We start from the raw sequence: 21,987 nt of genomic DNA, 5'->3' as shown, positions 1-21,987 counted from the left end.
GCATTAACAGAAATAAACTATAGAAATTTTGAAGCAATGTTTCTTATTCCATGTGTTTCCAGTCTAAATAGAAAAACTGACTTGTTGTATTTCATTCATGTCAGTAATGCACAGATATTTAACTCTGGATGCACAGGCCAATGGCCAATTTTTGTGCTATTAAGTATACATTTGTATATGAAATGGCTGCTGTTAACTACTCTTGATCTTGCAGTCAAGAAGTATAGAACTTTCTATATTCTGAATCTAGTTCATAACTTTCTGTGACTTTTGTTCTAGTATTCTTACGTTTATGGAGTCCATTTTGTACACTTTATAGGGCCAAAATGGTTGCCACTCGTTGGAAATTATTTGCACCTTCAGAAATTAAGACACCGCCTGGGTTATCTTCACCTTGTATGGGATGATTTGGCACTTTCTTATGGACCAATCATTGGTCTTAGACTTGGAAATAATCTCATTGCAGTTATCTGTGGGAAGGAAGCAGCTTCTACTGTTCTCTCTACAGATGCTTTTGATGGTCGTCCTGATGGTTTCTTCTTCCAGACAAGAACATTTAACAAACGATTAGGTAAGAAAATGTTTACATTACTTGCCAGATATTCAGTTTATAGAGTTTAATTATTTATTACAACAATTACTCTGAGATTCTGTAAACTGAGCAAGCTTGGGCCCACTTTTTCTAGTTTTCCAAGATTTGTCCTCCATTTTTGTTCCTAAAGTGCAAAAACATTTTGTGAAAAAAGTGGTGATTTTGTATGTACATTTTGACACAGAGTGCATAACTAATCATTCTTGTATGGGAAAAAAAAACTTTTTTTCCTAAACGGACTAATGTTGACCCACTGTAGGAAAACTTCAATTTTTAATTTTGGGAAAAAAGTTTTTGATCAGATGGCCAATATTGCTCATGATTTATGAAGAAATAATGTTACTGCAGGTTCTGTAAAGTAAAGTAAGGCAGAGAAAAGGCAGTTAAAGTTATGTACTGGTACTTTACTAAATATTTTACTGAGTGAAAATGTTATAGATGGGTGTGTAACACAAGCAGGGGAAGTATCATTATTTTTATATCCGAAAAATTATAGGTAATTACATCTTCTTTCCCTTCAGCTGGCTCCTTCCAAAACTTCATAGTTTCCTCCAGGCATGACACTTTAACTTTCTTGGCACATTATAACTGACTACGATATAGTTATTTTCTTTCAGGTTCTTGTTCCATGATACATTATCTTTTTAAGTAGTGTTTTTATAAGTTTTACAGTCCTCCTGCCCACACTCCAGTTCATCACTTGCAGAATAATCAGCAGTGAAGTCAGACTTGTCAGTAGAAGAGGTTACACAGCAGTAATTTTTTCTCTCGTTCCCATTTGCAGGTGATCCAAGCATTTGCACTTCCAAGTCTACAGGGATGACTCATTTTCCAGGCCTCACATTTATTAATTATCTTTTTCTTCTTAAAACATGCGCAGACTCTGCTCTCTTACCAATTGCTGCTTTAAGAAATGATTCACTGACACATTCAACTTTCATAGACCTTTCAACATCTGACAGCCTTTTCAGAACTGCATTTGCCTTAAAACTTCTAAAACCTGAAACCATTTTTTCTTCTTTGCCTTGAAGAGTCACTATTTTTTAAGCTATCTTGGAAATGCTTCCTTAGACAGATCTTAAATTTTTCTCCATTTGTGTTTTGCACCATTCATGTAGGATACTGTATAGAACAATTATGTTGGTGTATTTAAGTGAAACTGGAGCAACTTTGTGCTAAGACAAAGTTGTCCTAGGTAACCTATATTGCAACACCAAGCATAGTTTCCAAATTATATAAGAAAGTAAACAGAAATTAAGCTTTATTAAAAGGACAATGTACTTTTATACTACTTAATGTGAAGAAACTGATACTTATTTGAATTTTAAGGTTGAAATTAATGTTGTTACACTACTTTACCATGACCAAAGAGGGGAATACTTGTAACAATGCTTCCAATAAGGAAAAAACATTTGGAAACCAGTGCAACCAACTTAGACTGAGACTATACATACTACCAAAGAGTATAGTGTTATAACCTTTAATCACCAATAATTGCTTGGATATTCAAACACACTCACTTAGAAACAATAGCTCATTACATGATAACAACTCAGTATCTCTTATTCAACTACCGTGCCGTGCCATGTGGCCGGCGTCATTCGTAGCTAGGCGGCGCTCCCGCGCTCAGCCGAGTTGCGGAGCGCCTCTATCGCCGTTTGCGCGTACTGTCGTGGCGGCACTGTTAAATGTCGTAGCACTGTCACAATACTTTTCCCCACTTGGCAAAAAAAAAAAAACACTCACTTCCTTGGAGACATGGACAGTGTGGAGACATCCATGGCCTCTTGTGAGGCCCTGAGAAGATCCCGCAGAGAGACACGAGAGTATGGTCGAAAATGTACAGGACGGAAGCTCGTGCGTGGAACGTGCCTCCTGGACGAGATGATGGGTGAAAACTCCGGAGCAGCATCCATATGTGTCATGGACCTGGGGGTGTGCTCCAGTGATATGGGTCCCGGAGAAGGCGGCGTCAAGACTGGGGCCAGTTCCGGCGTACTCGGAAGCGGTAGCGACGTCGGCTGCATCAACATGTACGGTAGATCGGCAGCAGTGACAGGACTGGCTTCTCGGGCTGGTGGAGACGAAGGAAGGGGCGGTGGCACCGGCGTGGCCACCACTCGTGGGCACATCTGGTCATAATGGCAAACAACCATTCCGTCGTCTGTACGTATTTCACAAAGACGGTGGCCGCGAAGAGCTTTGACCACCCCTGGAATCCATTTAGGGCGAGATCCATACCCTCGTGCCCACACGTTGGTGCCCCCCGAGTATTTTCCCGCACTAGGGGACACAGCACAAGGCCTGACAGGGTGAAGCAGCTGCAGTAGAGTGCGTGGTTGGCGGCCATGCAAGAGTTCAGCAGGGCTGCGATCACCCAGAGGCGTGAAGCGATAAGAACTCAGAAATTGCAGCAGAGTGTCATCTGTGGAAAAATCACTAAGGAATTTTTTCATCTGGCTTTTTAAAGTGCGGACAAGGTGCTCGACCTCCCCATTTGATTGCGGATGGAAGGGCGGTGCTGTAACATGATGAATCCCTTGTCCAGTACAAAAATCACGGAAGGCCTGCGAAGAGAACTGAGGGCCATTGTCCGTGACGATCGTGGATGGAAGACCTTCTAGCGCAAAGATTTTGGACAAAGCCAGCGTCATCGCCGCAGTGGTGGGCGACGGACATCGAACAACAAACAGAAACTTCGAGAAGGCGTCAATCAACAGTAGCCAATAAGTACCGAGGAAGGGGCCGGCAAAGTCAGCGTGCACCCATTCCCATGGCTGCGCCGGATCAGGCCACGGAGAGGACATTGTACAAAGTGCAGCCAGTTGTTGAGCACACTGACCACATGCAGCAACCATGTGGGCCATGTCCGAATCAATACTGGGCCAATAAACATGCCTGTGGGCCAGGGACTTAGTCCGAGAAATACCCCAATGGCCTTCATGCAACAGTTTGAGAACATCTTTGCGAAGAGAGGCTGGCACCACGACCCGTGGAGATGTGCCATCTGTGGCCAGAAGAACAACACCATCACGAACAGACAGATGAAGGCGCAAGGCATGGTAGTTGCAAAGGGGATCCGATGCCCGGCCCTTGGTCCCGTCCGGCCAACCCCGTTGAACAAAACCGATCACCTGACGCAGGACCGGGTCCCGCGCAGTAGCCGACATGACCTGCGAACCTGTAAGTGGAAAACCCTCGACCACAAGACGTTCTTTCTCATCAATGTGGAAACAGAGTAGTTCATCACGATCAAAAACTGGGTCGGGGCCGATCGGCAATCACGACAATGCGTCAGCGTTGGCGTGCTGGGCCGTGGGGCGATAGTGAATCTCATAGTGAAAACAAGACAAGTATAAGGCCCAACGTTGCAGGCGGTGAGCTGCCTTATCCGGAAGCGACGCCAATGGGCTGAACAGAGAGACCAGCGGCTTGTGGTCGGTGATGAGGTGAAACTTAGAACCATACAAAAAAACGCTGAACTTTTTTAGAGCATAAATGATAGCGAGCGCCTCCTTTTCGATTTGAGAGTAACGCCGTTGCGCATCGTTGAGGGTCTTGGAAGCATAGGCGACAGGTCGTTCCGACCCATCCTCATACCGATGGGCGAGAACAGCCCCTAGGCCATACTGTGACGCGTCAGTCACCAGAACCAAGTGCTGACCCGGATGGAATGTGGCAAGACAAGGTGCCAACTGCAAATGAGCCTTCAGGTGAACAAGAGCCTGCTCACACTCGTTGGACCAACAGAAAGGGACGTTTTTGTGTAACAGCTGATGCAGAGGATTAGCTACGACTGCCGCAAATGGAATGAATTTGTGATAATAAGCAATCTTGCCTAGAAACGCCTGAAGTTCTTTGACCGTAGACAGCCGGGATAGAGCGTTAATGGCCGCAACGTGCTGACATAGAGGTCGTATACCCTCACGGGACAAGTGGAAACCAAGATACACAATGGAGGGTTGGAAGAACTGTGACTTGTCCAGATTGCACCTCAACCCACCCGAATGCAAAACCCAAAACAGTGAACGCAAATTGCGAAGGTGCTCCTCAGTGGAGGCCCCCGTGACAACAATGTCATCCAGATAGTTTATGCAGCCAGGAACGAAAGCCGTGAGCTGTTCCAAAAACCGCTGAAAAATGGCCGGCGTGCTAGCGACGCCAAATGGTAACCGCTGGTACTGGTACAACCCACAAGGAGTGTTGATGACGAGAAATTCCTTGGAAGAAGCATCCAATGGCAACTGATGGTATGCCTCTGATAAGTCAAGTTTGGAAAAGAACTGGCCCCCAGTGAGCTTGGTAAATAACTCCTCAGGACAGGGAAGAGGATAAGTGTCAATGAGGCTCTGAGCGTTGACAGTGGCTTTAAAATCACCACACAATCGCAGACTCCCGTTTCGTTTAGAAACCACCATGATTGGCGATGCCCATTCGCTGGAGGAAACGGGAAGGAGAATCCCTGAAGCTGTTAACCTGTCTATTTCAGCCTTGACAGGTGCACGCAACGCCACCGGAATAGGGCGTGCCCAGAAAAACTTAGGGCGAGCTGTAGGTTTAAGAGTAAGAACCCGAACAACTGGAAAGCATCATAACCGAACAGGTTTTCAGTGCCCGCATGATCCACCACATAAAACGTGAGGGGCCTAACAACAGACTTGTAGGCAGTGGAAGCATCAAACTGGCCAATGATAGGAATTTTCTGTTTATTATAAGTTCTCAGATTTCGTGTAACTGGAGACAAGGGATGGGAGCCCAACTCCAAATACGTGCGAGAATTAATGAGAGTTACTGCAGAGCCAGTGTCCACTCGCATGCGAATGTCTTTATTCAGAACATGAACAGTAACAAACAACTTGTTTGTTTGAGAAAGCACACAGTTAACATCCATGTCCAATGCCTCGTCCTCGTCAACAGGAACTTTAGGGGACTGACACACGGAAGCAATGTGGCCTTTTTTCCTACATGAATTACACGTGGACCAACGTTTTGGACACGTGGACCTGTCATGCTGTATGAAACAACGTGGACAAGAAGGAAGTGTGGAACGAACCTGCTTCTGTGGTTGCTGTTTTCGCTGCAAGCGTTGCGGCCCAACGCGACGTTGTTCACGCGACTGAACCGCCGCCACATCTTCATTCTCCTGTGAAACAGGCAAATGGTCCATGTCGAAAGTTGACTGTACAGTGCCTACATCACACCGTGTGTCTATTTGTGCACCAGCAGCGTGAGACACTTCAAAGGATTGAGCGATGCTTAGAACTTCCGACAACGACGGGTTTGGCAGTTGTAGGGCACGTTGCCGAACTTCTTTATCAGAAGCAAGCCGTAGAATAGCATCCCTAACCATTGAATCAGCGTAAGACTCATGATGAGTGTCCATGACAAACTGACATTTCCTACTCAGACCGTGTAGTTCCGCTGCCCAAACTCGGTAAGATTGATGGGGCTGTTTACGACACCAGTAGAACGCCACGCGGGTGGCAATGACATGGGTGTTTTTTCGGTAATAGTTAGACAATAAGTCACACATTTCTTGGAAGGACAGAGAGGCAGGTTCCCGCAGAGGGGCTAACTGAGATAGCAGCTGATAGATCTGTGGGGAAATCCAAGATAGGAATAACGACTTACACATAGGAGCGTCGACAATGCCGAAAGCCAAGAAGTGTTGCCGCAATCTTCAGCGGCCTCGTCGTAAGGAGGGAATGGAGGCAGAGAAGAGGAAGACAGACGATGAGTAAGCAACGTCGACAACACCTGAATAGCAGCCGTCAGCTGTGTTTGTTGTTCAATGAGCGCTTGCATAAGCTGTTCCATGTCTGCCCCGTCATGAACACACAAATCCACAATGCAGTGAAAATATCCCATCCTTGTCGCCAAAAAGTGTTATAACTTTTAATCACCAACAATTGCGTGGATATTCAAACACACACACTTAGAAACAATAGCTCGTTACATGATAACAACTCAGTATCTCTTACTCGACTGCCGTGCTGTGACATGCGGCCGGTGCTGTTCGTAGCTAGGTGGCACTCCCGCGCTCAGCCAAGTTACGGAGCGCCTCTATTGCCCTTTGCGCGTACTGTCGTGGCGGCACTGTTAAATGTCGTGGCACTGTCACAACATGTAGAACACCTATATTTCCAGAATCTTCAGGATAATCTCCAGAGGAAAATAATTCATCTTTTCCTTGTATGTGGGACAAAGTTGTTCCAAAGAGCCAAATCAGAATTATAATTCTGAATTATTAAGTCATGGGAGAACAGTACATGAAATAAGGATGATAGCAAACCAGCATATCAACAGTCTTGAGGAAAGATATACATCACTGTCACTTCTCAGTTGTACAAACTGATGATAAGGAATCAGCAAGGAAATAGAAACTCAGGATTTTGTCACAATGCTTGAATTTTATTCTTCTGTTTGTGAATTTACAAGTGGCTATCGTTAGAAATCCTATTGTAAGCATAGAAGAGCCAGTATAAAAACAAAGATAATAATGATACAAATTCCTCATTTTCATTCCCTAAAATGGAAATTGCTTTAATAAAATTTGGTAGAACAAAATATTTTTTTATTCTGTGTCCATGATAATCTGCTTGCCTTCATCATCAGAGACAACTCCTTTCAAAAAGTTGTAACAATAACATCACAATATCTTATTGTAGAATACTGTTTTAGATTATGATCAGAATCATTGGAATTTTAGAGATGAAGCTGTCTCACTCTTCTTTCAAAATAAATATTATGTTGTAATAAACACGTTCATAAGTGTTAGCTCTGGTAAAAGGGAGAGGGTGGGTGACAGAGAGTGGGGATCAAAGGCTGAGTGTTCACAATGGATATTTTTTGCAATTTTGTGAAAGGAAGGCTCTGAACATGAACTCTGGACATGTTACACCATATTCTGTTGAAGGATATACAACACCTCACTATGGAACAAAACTAGCCTAATGTCTTTAAGTGTTTTAGGAGCTATTTATACTTACCTTTTACTGAATGTAGGTGTAAGTACATTACCAGTAGACTGAACACAACTTTATTCCACATGAAAGCATTAACATCTTGAATACATACAATGTAGGCTTTCACGGCTGGCGTTGTCTTCAGTTGAAACTTCCGGGCTGAGAGGCCATGGTCGGTGTATAAAATTTCCACCTAATGTTTCATCTCCATCTGCTGGTGCAATGTCAACTTTAGTTTTAAAGCTTGACAATCGATTACTCTTAATCAAGAATGATGACGGCTTCCAAAGATAGGCATACCGTCGGCATTGTGTGACGAATGGTGGTGTCCCCCATGCAGTCTATAAATGTGAAAGTACCTGGAGCCTCAGTCGCAGTAGCCAGATGACTCAGAAGATGTCTCCCACAGATGGAGACAAAACGTTAGGTGAAAATTTTCACACACACACATCTGAGGCGTTCTCTGCCGACAAGATAGCACTGTCACACACGCGGCCTTTGAATGTACATGGACACATCACTGCATCTTCAGGAGGTAAAGTTCACAGTGTAGCTGATAGAAACACATACAGGATGCTAGCTAGTCCTCAGACAGGAGGCATGAGTTACAGGTAGGACAACTGCAGCTGTGTTAGTACTTGTTTATGCTTTGTGCTTAATTTCCTTTACTAGATGTGAATAACAACTCTTTGTTTTTACTTATTTAGTACTTTTAATTGCTTTACTAATTTTTGTACTTGCAAAAATTAGCCTCATTTGTAACTTTCAGTAGCAGATATGGCAAAGAACTGTGGTCCTTGAGAGAGCATGCTCATCACAAACACTTGGATTATATTCAATTACATTATATGTACTATTTTTTCCATAGACCAATAGTGATGACATTTTCTAGGCTGTGGGATGTGTTACAACCTAAAATATGTAATACATATTTGCAGAGTAACTGTATTTGCTGAAGTTCCTTTCACAGATTCTAAGTGAGATGGTCCACAGCAATATGTAAACTGAAATATTTTACAAATGTTTCTTTTAAATCTTAATTAACAAGTGCACTGGATATTACCAGTTCTGTTGTAGCTAAGCACTATCAAAACCAAAATCAATTTTCAAGGCTTACTTATACTGATTTGCATTACTGCATTGAAGTTGTATTGAAGCTAGATATTACATACACACATCAAGAAAAGTTTTGCATCACTCTGGTTCCCAGAGCTCCTGAAGATAGATGTTGACTGTGGATATTGTATAACAGCCACAATCCCTTTGACGGTTCAGAGATGTCACTAAACCTGCCCAAAGATGTAAACAACCATGCATGAGCAGGGCCTAATAGACAGATGGGGTCGGACAATCAGTTCCAGTCATTCCACCAAGAAGGAGGTACACAGCTTGTGTTGTCTATAGTTATGCCTAGATGGTCAATACCACAGTTCAGTCATGTTCACATTGTTACTTTGTGACAGGAAGGGCTCTCAACAAGGTAAGTGTCCAGGCATCTCAAGAGTGAACCAAAGCGATGTTGTTCTGACATGGAGGAGTTACAGAGAGACAGGGACTATCAAGGACATGCCTCACTCAGGCCACCCAAGGGCTACTACTGTAGTGGCTGACCGCTACCTACAGTGGCTTGGAGGACCCCTGATAGCGATGCCACCATGCTGAATAATGCTTTTAATGCAGCCACAGGACATCATCTTACGACTCAAACTGTGCACAATAGGCTGTATGATGTGCAACTTCACTCCCTATGCCCATGGTGAGGTCCACCTTTGCAACCGCAACACCATGCAGCACTGTACAGATGGGATCAACAACATGCTGAATGGACCGCTCAGGATTGGCATCAAGTTTGCTTCACCGATGAGTATTGCATATGCCTTCAAACCAAACAATCGTCAGAGAGACAGGCACTGTCAAGGACATGCCTCACTCAGGCCACCCAAGGGCTACTACTGTAGTGGCTGACCGCTACCTACAGTGGCTTGGAGGCAACCTGGTCAGGCTGAATGCCTAAGACACACTGTCCAGCATGTTCAGCAAGGTGGAGGTTCCCTGATGTTTCGACGTGACGCTATGTGGGGCCGATGTATGCCACTGGTGGTCATGGAAGGAACCGCAATGGCTGTATGATACATGAATGCCATCCTCTAACCGATAGTGCAACCATTTTGACAGCATATAGGTGAGGCATTTGTCTTCATGGATGGCAATTCGCGCTCCCATTGTGCACACCTTGTGAATGACTTCCTTCAGGATAACAACATCGCTCGAGTAGAGAGACCAGCACATTCTCCAGAAATGAGCCCTATCAACCATGCCTGGGATAGATTGAAGAAGGCTGTTTATGGACAATGTGACACACCAACCACTCTGAGGGATCTACATTGAATTGCCATTGATAAGTGGGACAATCTGGACCAACAATGCCTTGATGAACTTGTGGATAGTATGCCACGATAAATACAGGCATGTATCATTGCAAGAGGATGTGCTGCTGGGTATTACAGATACCGGTGTGTACAGCAATCTGGACCACCACCTGTGAAGGTCTCGCTGTATGGTGGTACAACATTGCGAGCTAACATCCCAAAGATGTTTGGGCTCACATGAGGTTCCTCTTCATCAAAAAGTTAATACAACATATAATAACAGTAATAATAATATCAGGTGCTAAATTAATGACCCATATATGATGTAGGCCACACAGTTGTTTATTCAGAAAGCAAACTAATAGCAAAAGTGGTCATATTTAGAGTTACTGTTACACTCAAGTGCATATCCATTTGACACAGTTCAGTCATTTACAATCTCATCGCAAAATACAAGTCCAACACTCCACCTCGTAATCTACACAAAAAATTAGAGTTCACACCAGGTGCACGGCTGCTCACCGCTCAGAGACTAAGTCCTGCGATATCACACAATGTGAAATTTTCTAAGTCATTTCACTTCCTAGTTACCTAAAGACCAACTGACTGCTTTTGAGTCTCAATCCAAACTGTTCCTTTGGTGTCTAGACCAGAACTGTCCACATTGATGTCTCCAGCCATACTGTCCCTCTGCCCATCTCTGGCTGCATCTCCTGTGTGCCAAACACTGTCGCTCAACTGACTATTGCAGTTCCCTTCCCAGAAGCTGTCCATCTGATTGGCTACAGGTTATTCTACATTATTTTCCATTTTAACATATTTAAATAATCAAAGCTTGACCACTTTCACGTTCTAACTAAAGTAACAATAATATCCATTACATAATAAACGTTAAATTCTTTTACATAAAACCAATACAATTTCCTTCTTAACTTTGAATGTCACAGCCAGTAGCCTTGCACCAATGTGCTTTTTGATAAATGAATAAAGAACAAAAGTAACTATTATGCACTAAACATTACAACAAATATTCTATTACCTAATGATTCAATGAGGTGTCATAATGTCATCGTTCAGTGAGTTTTGTGTGGAGGAGATGATGATCTGGTGCTTAACTGAAAATACTGATAATATAAATTTACTATTGCTTTTAAACAAATAAAGTTACAGAGTTGATATGTCATTTTAATGATGCACTATTATATGAAATGTTGATCCTTATGATCAACCAAAGCATTCAGATTTTAGCATTCAGGTCTTTGTTACAAAACATGTTAATTTCACTTTAATCCTGAACTATTATAGATATGATAAATATTCAAGTTTTATTGGGATCACCATGAAAATTTAAGAAAGATGGTAGATTAAAATTACTGTGGCTTCATTCTCTGAATTACTACAGAATTAAATGGTTATCATAAATGCTTCCCTTTGTGGCCAATCTTAGGCCTGCCATATTTAACACTGCTACACCTCCTTGGACACAAGTAGCTCCTATGGGGTTTCCCTATGATGTGTGTTCTCATCTGTCTCACTTGTATGCTACAGCAATAAGCCTTATCAGCCTGGCCTTATTCAGCACAATAGATGCCTGTGAATTTCCCTATCTCATGGTGAATCTGCACTCTTTGTGGCACACTGTACTGGACGGCAGGGTTTGTTTCACAATTCCTGGAAGGCTGTCTCTTTCGACCGTATACTTAAATGAGAGCAAAATGCTTGTTAACTAACAATGTGGAATGTGCGGTTTTCTTGAGCAATAAAAAGGGCGAAAATGATGTTTATGTTGATCTCTATTCCAATTTTCTGTACAGGTTCCATATCTCTCGGAACTGTGGTGATGCAAAACATTTTTTGATGTGTGTAGTATCATTTGTGTGATACAGTTAATAATAAGTACAGCTAATGGTTTTTCTAAGAAATTTATAAGTGGAGTAGAAGTTTGCCACTGAAATAGCTCTAAACTGTTTAGGGTTGCTTGCCAGTTATTGAAAAGAATGTGTTCCTCAAGGACGTAAAACTTTCTGGATGAAAGTGAGTGACCTTAAGCCCTTACAAGAATCATGTTTAGTCCTGGTACTGCTTCAGTAAACTGACTTTTCATTGTAAATGAAATATGTATTACTTATGACAAATTTTAGTAAAGAATAAATATGCTGAGAAACAATAGAAATTATACTCAATTCTTTGAACATGTTTCTCACAAACAGTTTTGCTTGACTTAATGAGTCCCCTCAAAATATGATACCATATGATATTATGGAGTGAAAATAAGCAAAATATGTCAGATGTTTCACTTTTACATCACATAAGTCTGATGACACCCACACTGAACATAATGGTTTATTTAAGTATTTTAGGAAATCTGTAATAGTCTCCTCTCAACTGCATTTGTTATCAAGTTATGATCCCAATAATTTAGCATCATCTTTGATTTATTTAGAAGTTTAAGCAATTCTTTTGTGTGTACCTTCTAACTAAATTTATTATTACATTTTAATCTCAAGAAAGCTGTTGTCTCATTCTATTGCATGTCTTCATATTGTACATATATGTTGGGTGAAACTCTTTCAGATCTTGAAATGCACACAATTGGTTTTTTTTTTCAAAGTTTAATATCAGTGACTTGGGTAACAACTTATCAATGTACATTAGCAGCTCTACATTTGACTTTCTATTGGCAATGTTTGTATCATCTGTGATCACAATGCAAAATAAATAGTAACAGCCCTTGGATGGAACCCTTTGAGATACCTCTTGTGATTAGTTCCCATTTACATAAAGACTGATTACTTAATACAGGACACTTGCCTACTGATACCATTTGTTTCCTGTTAGACAGATATGATTCAACTATTTCAGAGAATTTTTTTTGACATCACAATATCCTACCTTACTTAAAAGGATGCTGGGAGATTTAGTGACAACTGTTCAGTTGATGTCACAAATGCATCACGTTCTTGTACTACTCATGTGATCGACAGAGAAATCTGATCTGGCACCAATGACCTCTTGACAGTGGCTCAAAGATCATGCTCAGTTCTGGATCTGTGTGATAGAAAACCTTTTACATGGTAAATGACCAAAAGGTTAGTTCATATTTCTAATGAGCAGTTTAGAGAGGTGATGATAAATGATAATAAGACAGAGCCAGAAGGCTTTGCCTCTGCTGCTCGAACAGTGGCTTCTCTCTGACTGAGGTCCAAGTGGTAATAGGTACAATGTTAGACATGTGAAGGCATCTCTTAAGGAAAACTACATTACATAAGTTGAATTCATTGAGTGTGCTTCCTGAGAGAAAATATTTGCCAGTTCAAAGAGGCTATCCTTGGAACAATTGAAGCCAAAGCATGAAGTCAGTTATATATCACTGCTCATCTCAGCACCAGTGACATCTGACACATGAGATCATCCTTGGCTCCTTTCAGAAACTCATTGAAGTGGTGAAGAGAGCTTATTTCATCCTTGTGGAGTTAGCACAGTTAGTGAAAAGAGGTATTTCACTCTTGTGGTCTCAGCACAGTTGTTGATATGCAGCATATTTCAAAGAAGTGATTTTAGCTCTCTGGAACTCAGTAGAAAGTCTGGTTAATTCATAAAGCATACTAGCAATGAATTATGGCTAGTGCCAATCTCATCATACTGATGTTTATCATAATTACTTCAACATTATACACATATATCAGTGTCAGTGTGGCGAATGTGATTCTTCAATTTCTCCAGGCATATTTTATGACAAAATAAATCTTGGGTGAACAGCCTGGTATGAGTGTGCATAGTACACAATATTTTGGCAATCGACCACGTTGCCATCATCAGGTGCGCTGATGTACTGACCGGCGGTCAGCAACATATGCTGCAGCAACAGGCATGGTGATGGTGTGCACAGTAGGCCTTGCTTTATTCCATGGTGAGCCTGGTGCTCAGGTGACATGATGCCACGCCACCAGCCTTGGCGTTGTGTGCTATTGTACGTCAGTTTGCCGGCACAGTAGGGTGTGGTGTGGTGCAGCGACAGGGTTTGGTGAGAGGGCAGTAGCATGCCAGAATGTGATGCACAATGCCCCCTCCCCCCCTCCCCCCCCTGTGGATGGTATACTGTGCACTGTCCTGTGTTGGTGTCATGGGCATCCACTGCAGGTATCCCTTGCTGGGAGGCTGGGACATGCTACGCTACATGGGCATGCACCAGCAGTGTAACAGTGGTGAATGACCCTTAGTGCCAGGGACATGATTTTTTGCCTGATGACTCGGGTGTGGTGGCTGGGGAAATGTATGGCTTTAGGGGCAGGGTGGCTGACATCATTGATGGCTCTGTCAGGTTGGTCAGTTGGGCAAACAATAAGACAGTACCCACCCTGGAGTCCCATGGGCCACCATTCAAATCAGCAGTATTGGGTGAAGCACTGTCACCATTGCTTGGTACCACCTTGATCTCAATGCCTGGTGGTACACACAGGCTCAGAAGGTCAAGTGTCTATGCCAACTTCAAGTGATCAATGGAGGACTTATGGGTGGTGCAGTGGAGCCACAGGGAGAATGTCTTTGTGCCATGTAAGAGGACAAGGTGTGTTCCTGAGTACTGTGGGTGGAGTAGTGGCTGACAGGCATCTACCTGGAGTATCACATGAGTACATGTGCTGAGATCTCGGTTCATGTAGGACTGGCAGTTGCTGTGTCACCTGGGAGGTACTGGGCACAGCCACTCCACTGAGTCATGTAGCTGCTGCATGAAGACAAGGATGCAGGGTGGCAGGGGGAGTGGCTTAATGAGTTTCTTTGGACAGATGATGTGCCCATATCCATCTTGCAGGCCACCCAAAAACCTAAGAGGAGTAGAGGCTGAGTGGAAGACCAAGTTGGACAGTGGCATATGAGGGCAGCTTTTAGAGACCTGTGTAATTGATCCACCATGCCATTAGCAGCAGAGAGGTAACTGGTTGTGAAGTGCATGAGTGTGCACAAGTTGCTTAGAGAGTCTTAAATCAACAAGACATGAATTGCCATCCATAGTCAGTGGTGACGTTGCAGAGGCAGGGGCACCCAAATCATGAGACCCATGTATCTATAAAGGCCTTTGCCACTGTGTCTGCAGTTATGATAGGCAGAGATACTGTTTTAAGGCACCAGGTGAACTGATTGATAATAGTATGGAGATACCAGTGACTGTTGGATAACAGCAGGAGGTCTGTGATATCCATATATATGTGGGAGAAGCAATGGTCCACCAGGGGAGGGGAGAGGGGGGGGGGGGGGGGGAGAGGCAATGTGGGCATGCACATGTCTGCCAACTTTAAACCACTGGCACGGGATGCAGGCACTGGCCCAGTTGGTGCGGCCATGCTGAATCTTGGGCCATATTAAACTCTTATTCACAAGCATGGCAGATGCATGGATGCCAGGGTGGGCCAGGCTGTGCAACTGCTTGAGGGCCACTTTGTGGACATCCAGGGGAAGTAAAGACTATGTGCTCTGAGGGAGGGCCTGGGTGGTTGGTACTGGCATGGATGTTGCACCAGATGGGTTTGTGGGCACCTGGTTCCATGTGCAGTTGCAGACTGGGACTCATATTTATGTTGTTTTACAGCCATAAGAGCTCGGGATAGGCAACCTGCGCATTGGCAAGGGGAGTGGTAAGGGCACATGATTGCCTAAGGCAATCGGTGATGCTATGTCCCTTCTGGCAAGGTGCCAGATGTCTGTGGTGAACTGCACAATATACTCCTTCTGTCAGTAATGGTGCAGCAAGATCTGTGTGTGCTGTTTGTGGCAGAAACCCATTGTCAAGGGGCAATGGTTGGGTTGGTAAAAATCATGAAATGGCACTTCTCCACTGTGGGGTGGAAATACCTAACCACCTCATACATAGCAAGGAGCTCACACTCATATGTGGCCCAATGAAACTGCAGCACTGTAAGCTTCACTGAGAAAAATGTTAGAGCCTGCCAAGTCCCTTCAACATTTTGTTACAGGACTGCACCCCTGATAAACTGGCTGGTGTTGGTGACAACTGTGAGCAGAGCAGTCAGGGTGGACAGGGGGGTTGGAAGGGGGGTGGGGAGTGGTTGCTGTGAGGGAAGCTTGCAAGAGGTTGCATTTTGTTCATTCAAAACTGATCGACATTTGTGTGATCCAGGGAACAGACCTTTTATCTTTTGTGAGCTCACCCTGAAGTGCGGTCATGAGCTGTGTTTGATTGCTCACAGCTTCCCATCCCAAGGAATCTGTGGAGTTCCTTGCACGCAGTGATATATGTAACTTGGGCCTTCATGTCAAGGGGGCGAGAGCCTGCAGATGATATCCATAACTGAGGAAGTTAATCTTCAGAATGCTGAAAACACCCCTCTCCAGTTTGATAATGAGACCAGCCTCCTGAAGGCGAAAGGATACATCTTGGGGATGGTGATGGTGCTCCACCAGATCACATGAATAAATTAGGATATTGTTCAAGCAGGCAAAGCACCCTGGACTGCTGTAAGGCAATGTCTGCAGAGAGAGATTCCACTACTTTGGTCCACTATGCTAACAGCTGATCTGCAATCACATGAATAAATCATGATGTTATTCAACTTGGTAAAGCAAACCAGGACTGCTGCAAGGAAGTGAACGTTGCAAAGAGATTCCACTACTTCAGTCCACTTTGCTCATAGCATATCCAAGTTGTCTGCTGTTTTCATCTGCTGAAGCAGATGGCTCATGAGCGTGCATGCACTGTAGCATGTCTTCACATTAAAAGAAAAGCTATAACTTCACAGAAAGCCAATGTTTCTTCTCCTATGCTAGTCAGTTGCTGTTTTTATCAACTCTTCAAACAAAGCACACAGACCACTGTCAACTGGCTGCACAATTGCAAAGTCAGGATTTATCTAACACAGGTATTACAGTTACCAAGAGATCAGTCCTTTGTAAATACGTAAACAAGCAAAAGCAATATACTGAGACTTTTAAATATTGGACTTTTAAATATTGGTCTAGGGGATTTTTTGTATTTCGCTTATTTTACTATCTTGACAATATTTTTCTGTAGTCTGCTGTAGCAACTATCACTTCTACAACAAAGGGAAGCTCAATAGCTAGGAAAAATACCAAGTCAAACTGAAGAAAGCTTTTGGTAACACAATCAGCAGCAATTCTGTTTAGCAGAAGAAGAATCGAAAAACAGTACCTAGAGTAATGGCGAAATGACACAGTCTTACAGAATGTTTTGGCCCTGTGCCACATTGTGAACCTAAACATCAGAGAAGATCAGGAGTTCCATCCTGTTCTGTACGTAGATAGGTATTAATAATAAATGTGCTAAGTGTCGTACTTCAGTGATGAGCCTGCTTTCATACTTGAACTTGATTGTGATTACTAAGTGATATTGCTTGGTGGAATCACTATGGCTCCAATTAAGCATGTAAAAGTCGTCTATGTATTCAAGAAATGAATTAATTGCAAAACAGTAGCAAGTTAGCTGCACATCAGGCATCCAGCAGTGTTCTCTAGAGACACTGGTCAGGACCTGGTGAAATGGCAGAAAGGATTTGACTGTGTTACTTGAAACAACATGTGGGATCAGAATGAGATTTTCACTCTGCAGCAGAGTGTGTGCTGATATGAAACTTCCTGGCAGATTAAAACTGTGTGCCCGACCGAGACTCAAACTCGTGACCTTTGCTTTTCGCGGGCAAGTGCTCTACCATCTGAGCTACCAAAGCACGACTCACACCCAGTCCCCACAGCTTTACTTCTGCCAGTATCTCATCTCCTACCTTCCAAACTTTACAGAAGCTCTCCTGCGAACCTTGCAGAACTGGCACTCCTGAAAGAAAGGATACTGCGGAGACATGGCTTAGCCACAGCCTGGGGGATGTTTCCAGAATGAGATTTTCACTCTGCAGTGGGGTGTGCACTGATGTGAAACTTCCTGGCAGATTAAAACTGTGTGCACTGACCGAGACTCAAACTCGGGACCTTTGCCTTTCGTGGGCAAGTGCTCTACCATTTTAGCTACCAAAGCACGACTCACGCCCGGGATGTGGGATGACATGAAGTGTTGTATGGATAATGTGAACTTCTACTTTCATAGCATATCCCAGCAGTGGTTTGAAAACAACACCACCTGCAGCAGGTTTTGAATCAGTATAATATCCAAATTTAACAGCTCGTGCAACTTTTTGTAATGTCATGTTTTCAGTGTTGTTAACTCTCCTAAAAATAAATGTTCAAGCAGTCACAATGAAATCAGTAGAAAAATAATCAAGTATTGTTCAGCTGTACTTTGCAGTATATTAAGTTACTTAATGAATCATTTTGTAGTGATATTTCCCAGCGGAACTTGAATATACTTTTGTCAAGCCACTTCACAAAAAGTGAAACCTTAAGAATGACGTACGGCTAGTATTCCAATTCCTGCCCTTGCAGGCAAGACTCATCATATTACTGCCAGTACTTACAAAATATTTTCAGAAGTTTCTGTAAAATAGAATTTTTAAGCAGGCATTACAGGAAATAATATCAGTTTTGGATATAAAAAAGGACCAGCATCTGAACAGGCAATATCTCAATCTTCATCTACATATAGATAGGTGTAGGCATAGATGTAGATGTAGATCTAAAACTTCCAAGAACATTAAAACTGTGTGCAATTGGAAATTTGTAGTAAGGTCTTATGGGACCAAACTACTAAGGTCATTGGTCCCTAAGCTTATGCACTACTTAATCTAACTTAGACTAACTTACACAAAGGACAACACACACACCCATGCCTGAGGGAGGACTCGAACCTCTGACTGGGGGGGAGGGGGGGGGGGGGGGCAGCCCGGACCGTGACAAGATGCCTCAACTGTGTGCCTGACTAGATCTCAAACCCAGAACCTTGCCTTTTGCAGGCAAGTGTTCTTAATGACTGAGGTATTGGGTGCAGTTAATGAACCATCCTCACGGCTTAACTTCTGCCAGTATTTCCTACTTTCCAAACTTCACAAAAGTTCTTCTGGATACCTTACAGGTATACCACTGCTGGTAGTGTTAGTGCTGCAAGGTGTCCAGGAGGCCTGTGTGACGTTTGGGAAGGGGAGAGAATTAATCGTGCAAGATACTTAGAAGAATTTCTGTGAAAAAATTGAATGTGAGATGAAGGAGAGTGTGAAAGTGAAATTTGTTTTGAATGAATATATACTGAGTGTGAAAACCACTGGACATAACAGTGTCTGGGAAATATTTTCACCAGTGATTGATAAGGATGGAAGTCATACCTGCTTCTTGTCAGGTGCTCTGCTCTCCTGTATTACAGATCTAGCAACATAGATCTGAAAGCACCTTTTTGCAAAACAGAACAAAATTTGAGTTTCAAAAATTGAAGCGTGTGCATGAATTACACTGTATGGCACATTCTGTATGGCGCAGACGCGCGGACGCGATTGCGCCTTGGCACAGGGCCAGCGCCTGGCCTTGGGCCAGAGTAGATGACGTCACCTCTCTCTGATGTAACATTGCTGTTCTCACTCTATGGCCCCCGTTTAGTGGAGCGTACCTCCGCGTTCAGAAACTTTGCAAATCAATGTATTGGTATTGTTCAAGAAATAAAACAAGTTTATAATATTAAATTTTTTTATTAATTTCTGTAATAATGTGTTACATCACCAGTAATTTGAACTTTAGCACATCTTCCTGCACCTTTAATCCACACACTCACACTTTCTTGTTCACTAATTTTACGATGATTCCTTGTTCTAAAACTAAACGACTGATTAGAGATAAAATATGACACACCCAAGTCTCTATTAAACACTTCTCCAACATGATAAGTGCGATAAGCTATAATGTCTCTTGCATTAAAAGCTTCCAAACCACTTACATTCTTCACTGCATTACCAGGATAACGAACAACAGCAACAGTAATCCAACCATTACCACATTGATTGACATCTAATTGGTTAATTGCAAAATTAATAACACAACCACAAAACACAGATGGACCTTGCAAAATAGTCTGTGCTCCTTTGTTAGATACTGTAATCTCCAAGTCTTCTAATGCCTTATACACAGTAGCACGAGAATATCTGTATCTTCTCCTGTAACGAGGCATCTCACAATATGTCCGGTGCTGCTGCTCGTGCGGCTGCTCGACGACTGACGCCGTCTTAGACTGTAGCTACTCATATAAGTCTCATGCGCTGGGCAAGCACTGTCTGCCATTCATTTAAAAGTGTTTTTAAATTTTTTTAATTTTTTTTTTTTTTCAAAAGCTGAATCCCGTACGATTCTGGTTTACACACTTCACGTTTCACATTCTCATACATAACTTATTAAATACTTATCAGAATTTAATAAAATAAGTCTCAAATGAAAGAAATAATTGTTCTCACTCTATAGCCTCCGGTTAGTGGAGCGTACCTCTTCCGTTCAATGTTTTTTAGCAAAAGTAACTTGCTGGCGCGAATCCCGTCCGCGCGTGGTAGGATCTCTAGACCACGCGCGCGCCAGCGGCAGACACTTGTGCAGCAGCAGTGAAGTCTCTTCATGATATCTGATCATGACAATGAAATAACACCCACCCACCTCCCCAGGGGTAAAAACCCCTGCAACCCCGTGTGTAATAATTGTCTGCCATTCATTTAAAAGTGTTTTTAAATTTTTTTAAATTTTTTTTTTTCAAAAGCTGAATCCCGTACGATTCTGGTTTACACACTTCACGTTTCACATTCTCATACATAACTTATTAAATACTTATCAGAATTTAATAAAATAAGTCTCAAATGAAAGAAATAATTGTTCTCACTCTATAGCCTCCGGTTAGTGGAGCGTACCTCTTCCGTTCAATGTTTTTTAGCAAAAGTAACTTGCTGGCGCGAATCCCGTCTGCGCGTGGTAGGATCTCTAGACCACGCGCGCGCCAGCGGCAGACACTTGTGCAGCAGCAGTGAAGTCTCTTCATGATATCTGATCATGACAATGAAATAACACCCACCCACCTCCCCAGGGGTAAAAACCCCTGCAACCCCGTGTGTAATAATTGTCTGCCATTCATTTAAAAGTGTTTTTAAATTTTTTTAAATTTTTTTTTTTTCAAAAGCTGAATCCCGTACGATTCTGGTTTACACACTTCACGTTTCACATTCTCATACATAACTTATTAAATACTTATCAGAATTTAATAAAATAAGTCTCAAATGACAGAAATAATTGTTCTCACTCTATAGCCTCCGGTTAGTGGAGCGTACCTCTTCCGTTCAATGTTTTTTAGCGAAAGTAACTTGCTGGCGCGAATCCCGTCCGCGCGTGGTAGGATCTCTAGACCACGCGCGCGCCAGCGGCAGACACTTGTGCAGCAGCAGTGAAGTCTCTTCATGATATCTGATCATGACAATGAAATAACAAAATATTTTCAGAAGTTCCTGTAAAATAGAATTTTTAAGCAGGCATTACAGGAAATAATATCAGTTTTGGATATAAAAAAGGACCAGCATCTGAACAGGCAATATCTCAATCTTCATCTACATATAGATAGGTGTAGGCATAGATGTAGATGTAGATCTAAAACTTCCAAGAACATTAAAACTGTGTGCAATTGGAAATTTGTAGTAAGGTCTTATGGGACCAAACTACTAAAGTCATTGGTCCCTAAGCTTATGCACTACTTAATCTAACTTAGACTAACTTACACAAAGGACAACACACACACCCATGCCTGAGGGAGGACTCGAACCTCTGACTGGGGGGAAGGGGGGGGGGGGGGGGGGGCTGCCCGGACCGTGACAAGACGCCTCAACTGTGTGCCTGACTAGATCTCAAACCCAGAACCTTGCCTTTTGCAGGCAAGTGTTCTTAATGACTGAGGTATTGGGTGCAGTTAATGAACCATCCTCACGGCTTAACTTCTGCCAGTATTTCCTACTTTCCAAACTTCACAAAAGTTCTTCTGGATACCTTACAGGTATACCACTGCTGGTAGTGTTAGTGCTGCAAGGTGTCCAGGAGGCCTGTGTGACGTTTGGGAAGGGGAGAGAATTAGTCGTGCAAGATACTTAGAAGAATTTCTGTGAAAAAATTGAATGTGAGATGAAGGAGAGTGTGA

General features: G+C 42.8%; 1 protein-coding gene across 1 annotated transcript in view; it reads left to right on the top strand.

Annotated features, from left to right (window-relative positions):
• The window catches only part of LOC126483642 (methyl farnesoate epoxidase-like), a 174,399-nt gene that overhangs the window by 42,403 nt on the left and 110,009 nt on the right, over nucleotides 1-21,987 (top strand). Inside the window, exon 2 of the mRNA XM_050106699.1 lies at nucleotides 320-571. Coding sequence (XP_049962656.1) covers nucleotides 320-571 — 252 coding nt within the window. The remainder of the gene's footprint in view (nucleotides 1-319; nucleotides 572-21,987) is intronic.

The sequence above is a fragment of the Schistocerca serialis genome, chromosome 1, assembly GCF_023864345.2.
Source record: "Schistocerca serialis cubense isolate TAMUIC-IGC-003099 chromosome 1, iqSchSeri2.2, whole genome shotgun sequence".
Classification (NCBI taxonomy): domain Eukaryota; kingdom Metazoa; phylum Arthropoda; class Insecta; order Orthoptera; family Acrididae; genus Schistocerca; species Schistocerca serialis.
The sequence above is the reverse complement of the archived record's forward strand: the minus strand, read 5'-3'. Positions and strand labels throughout refer to the sequence as shown.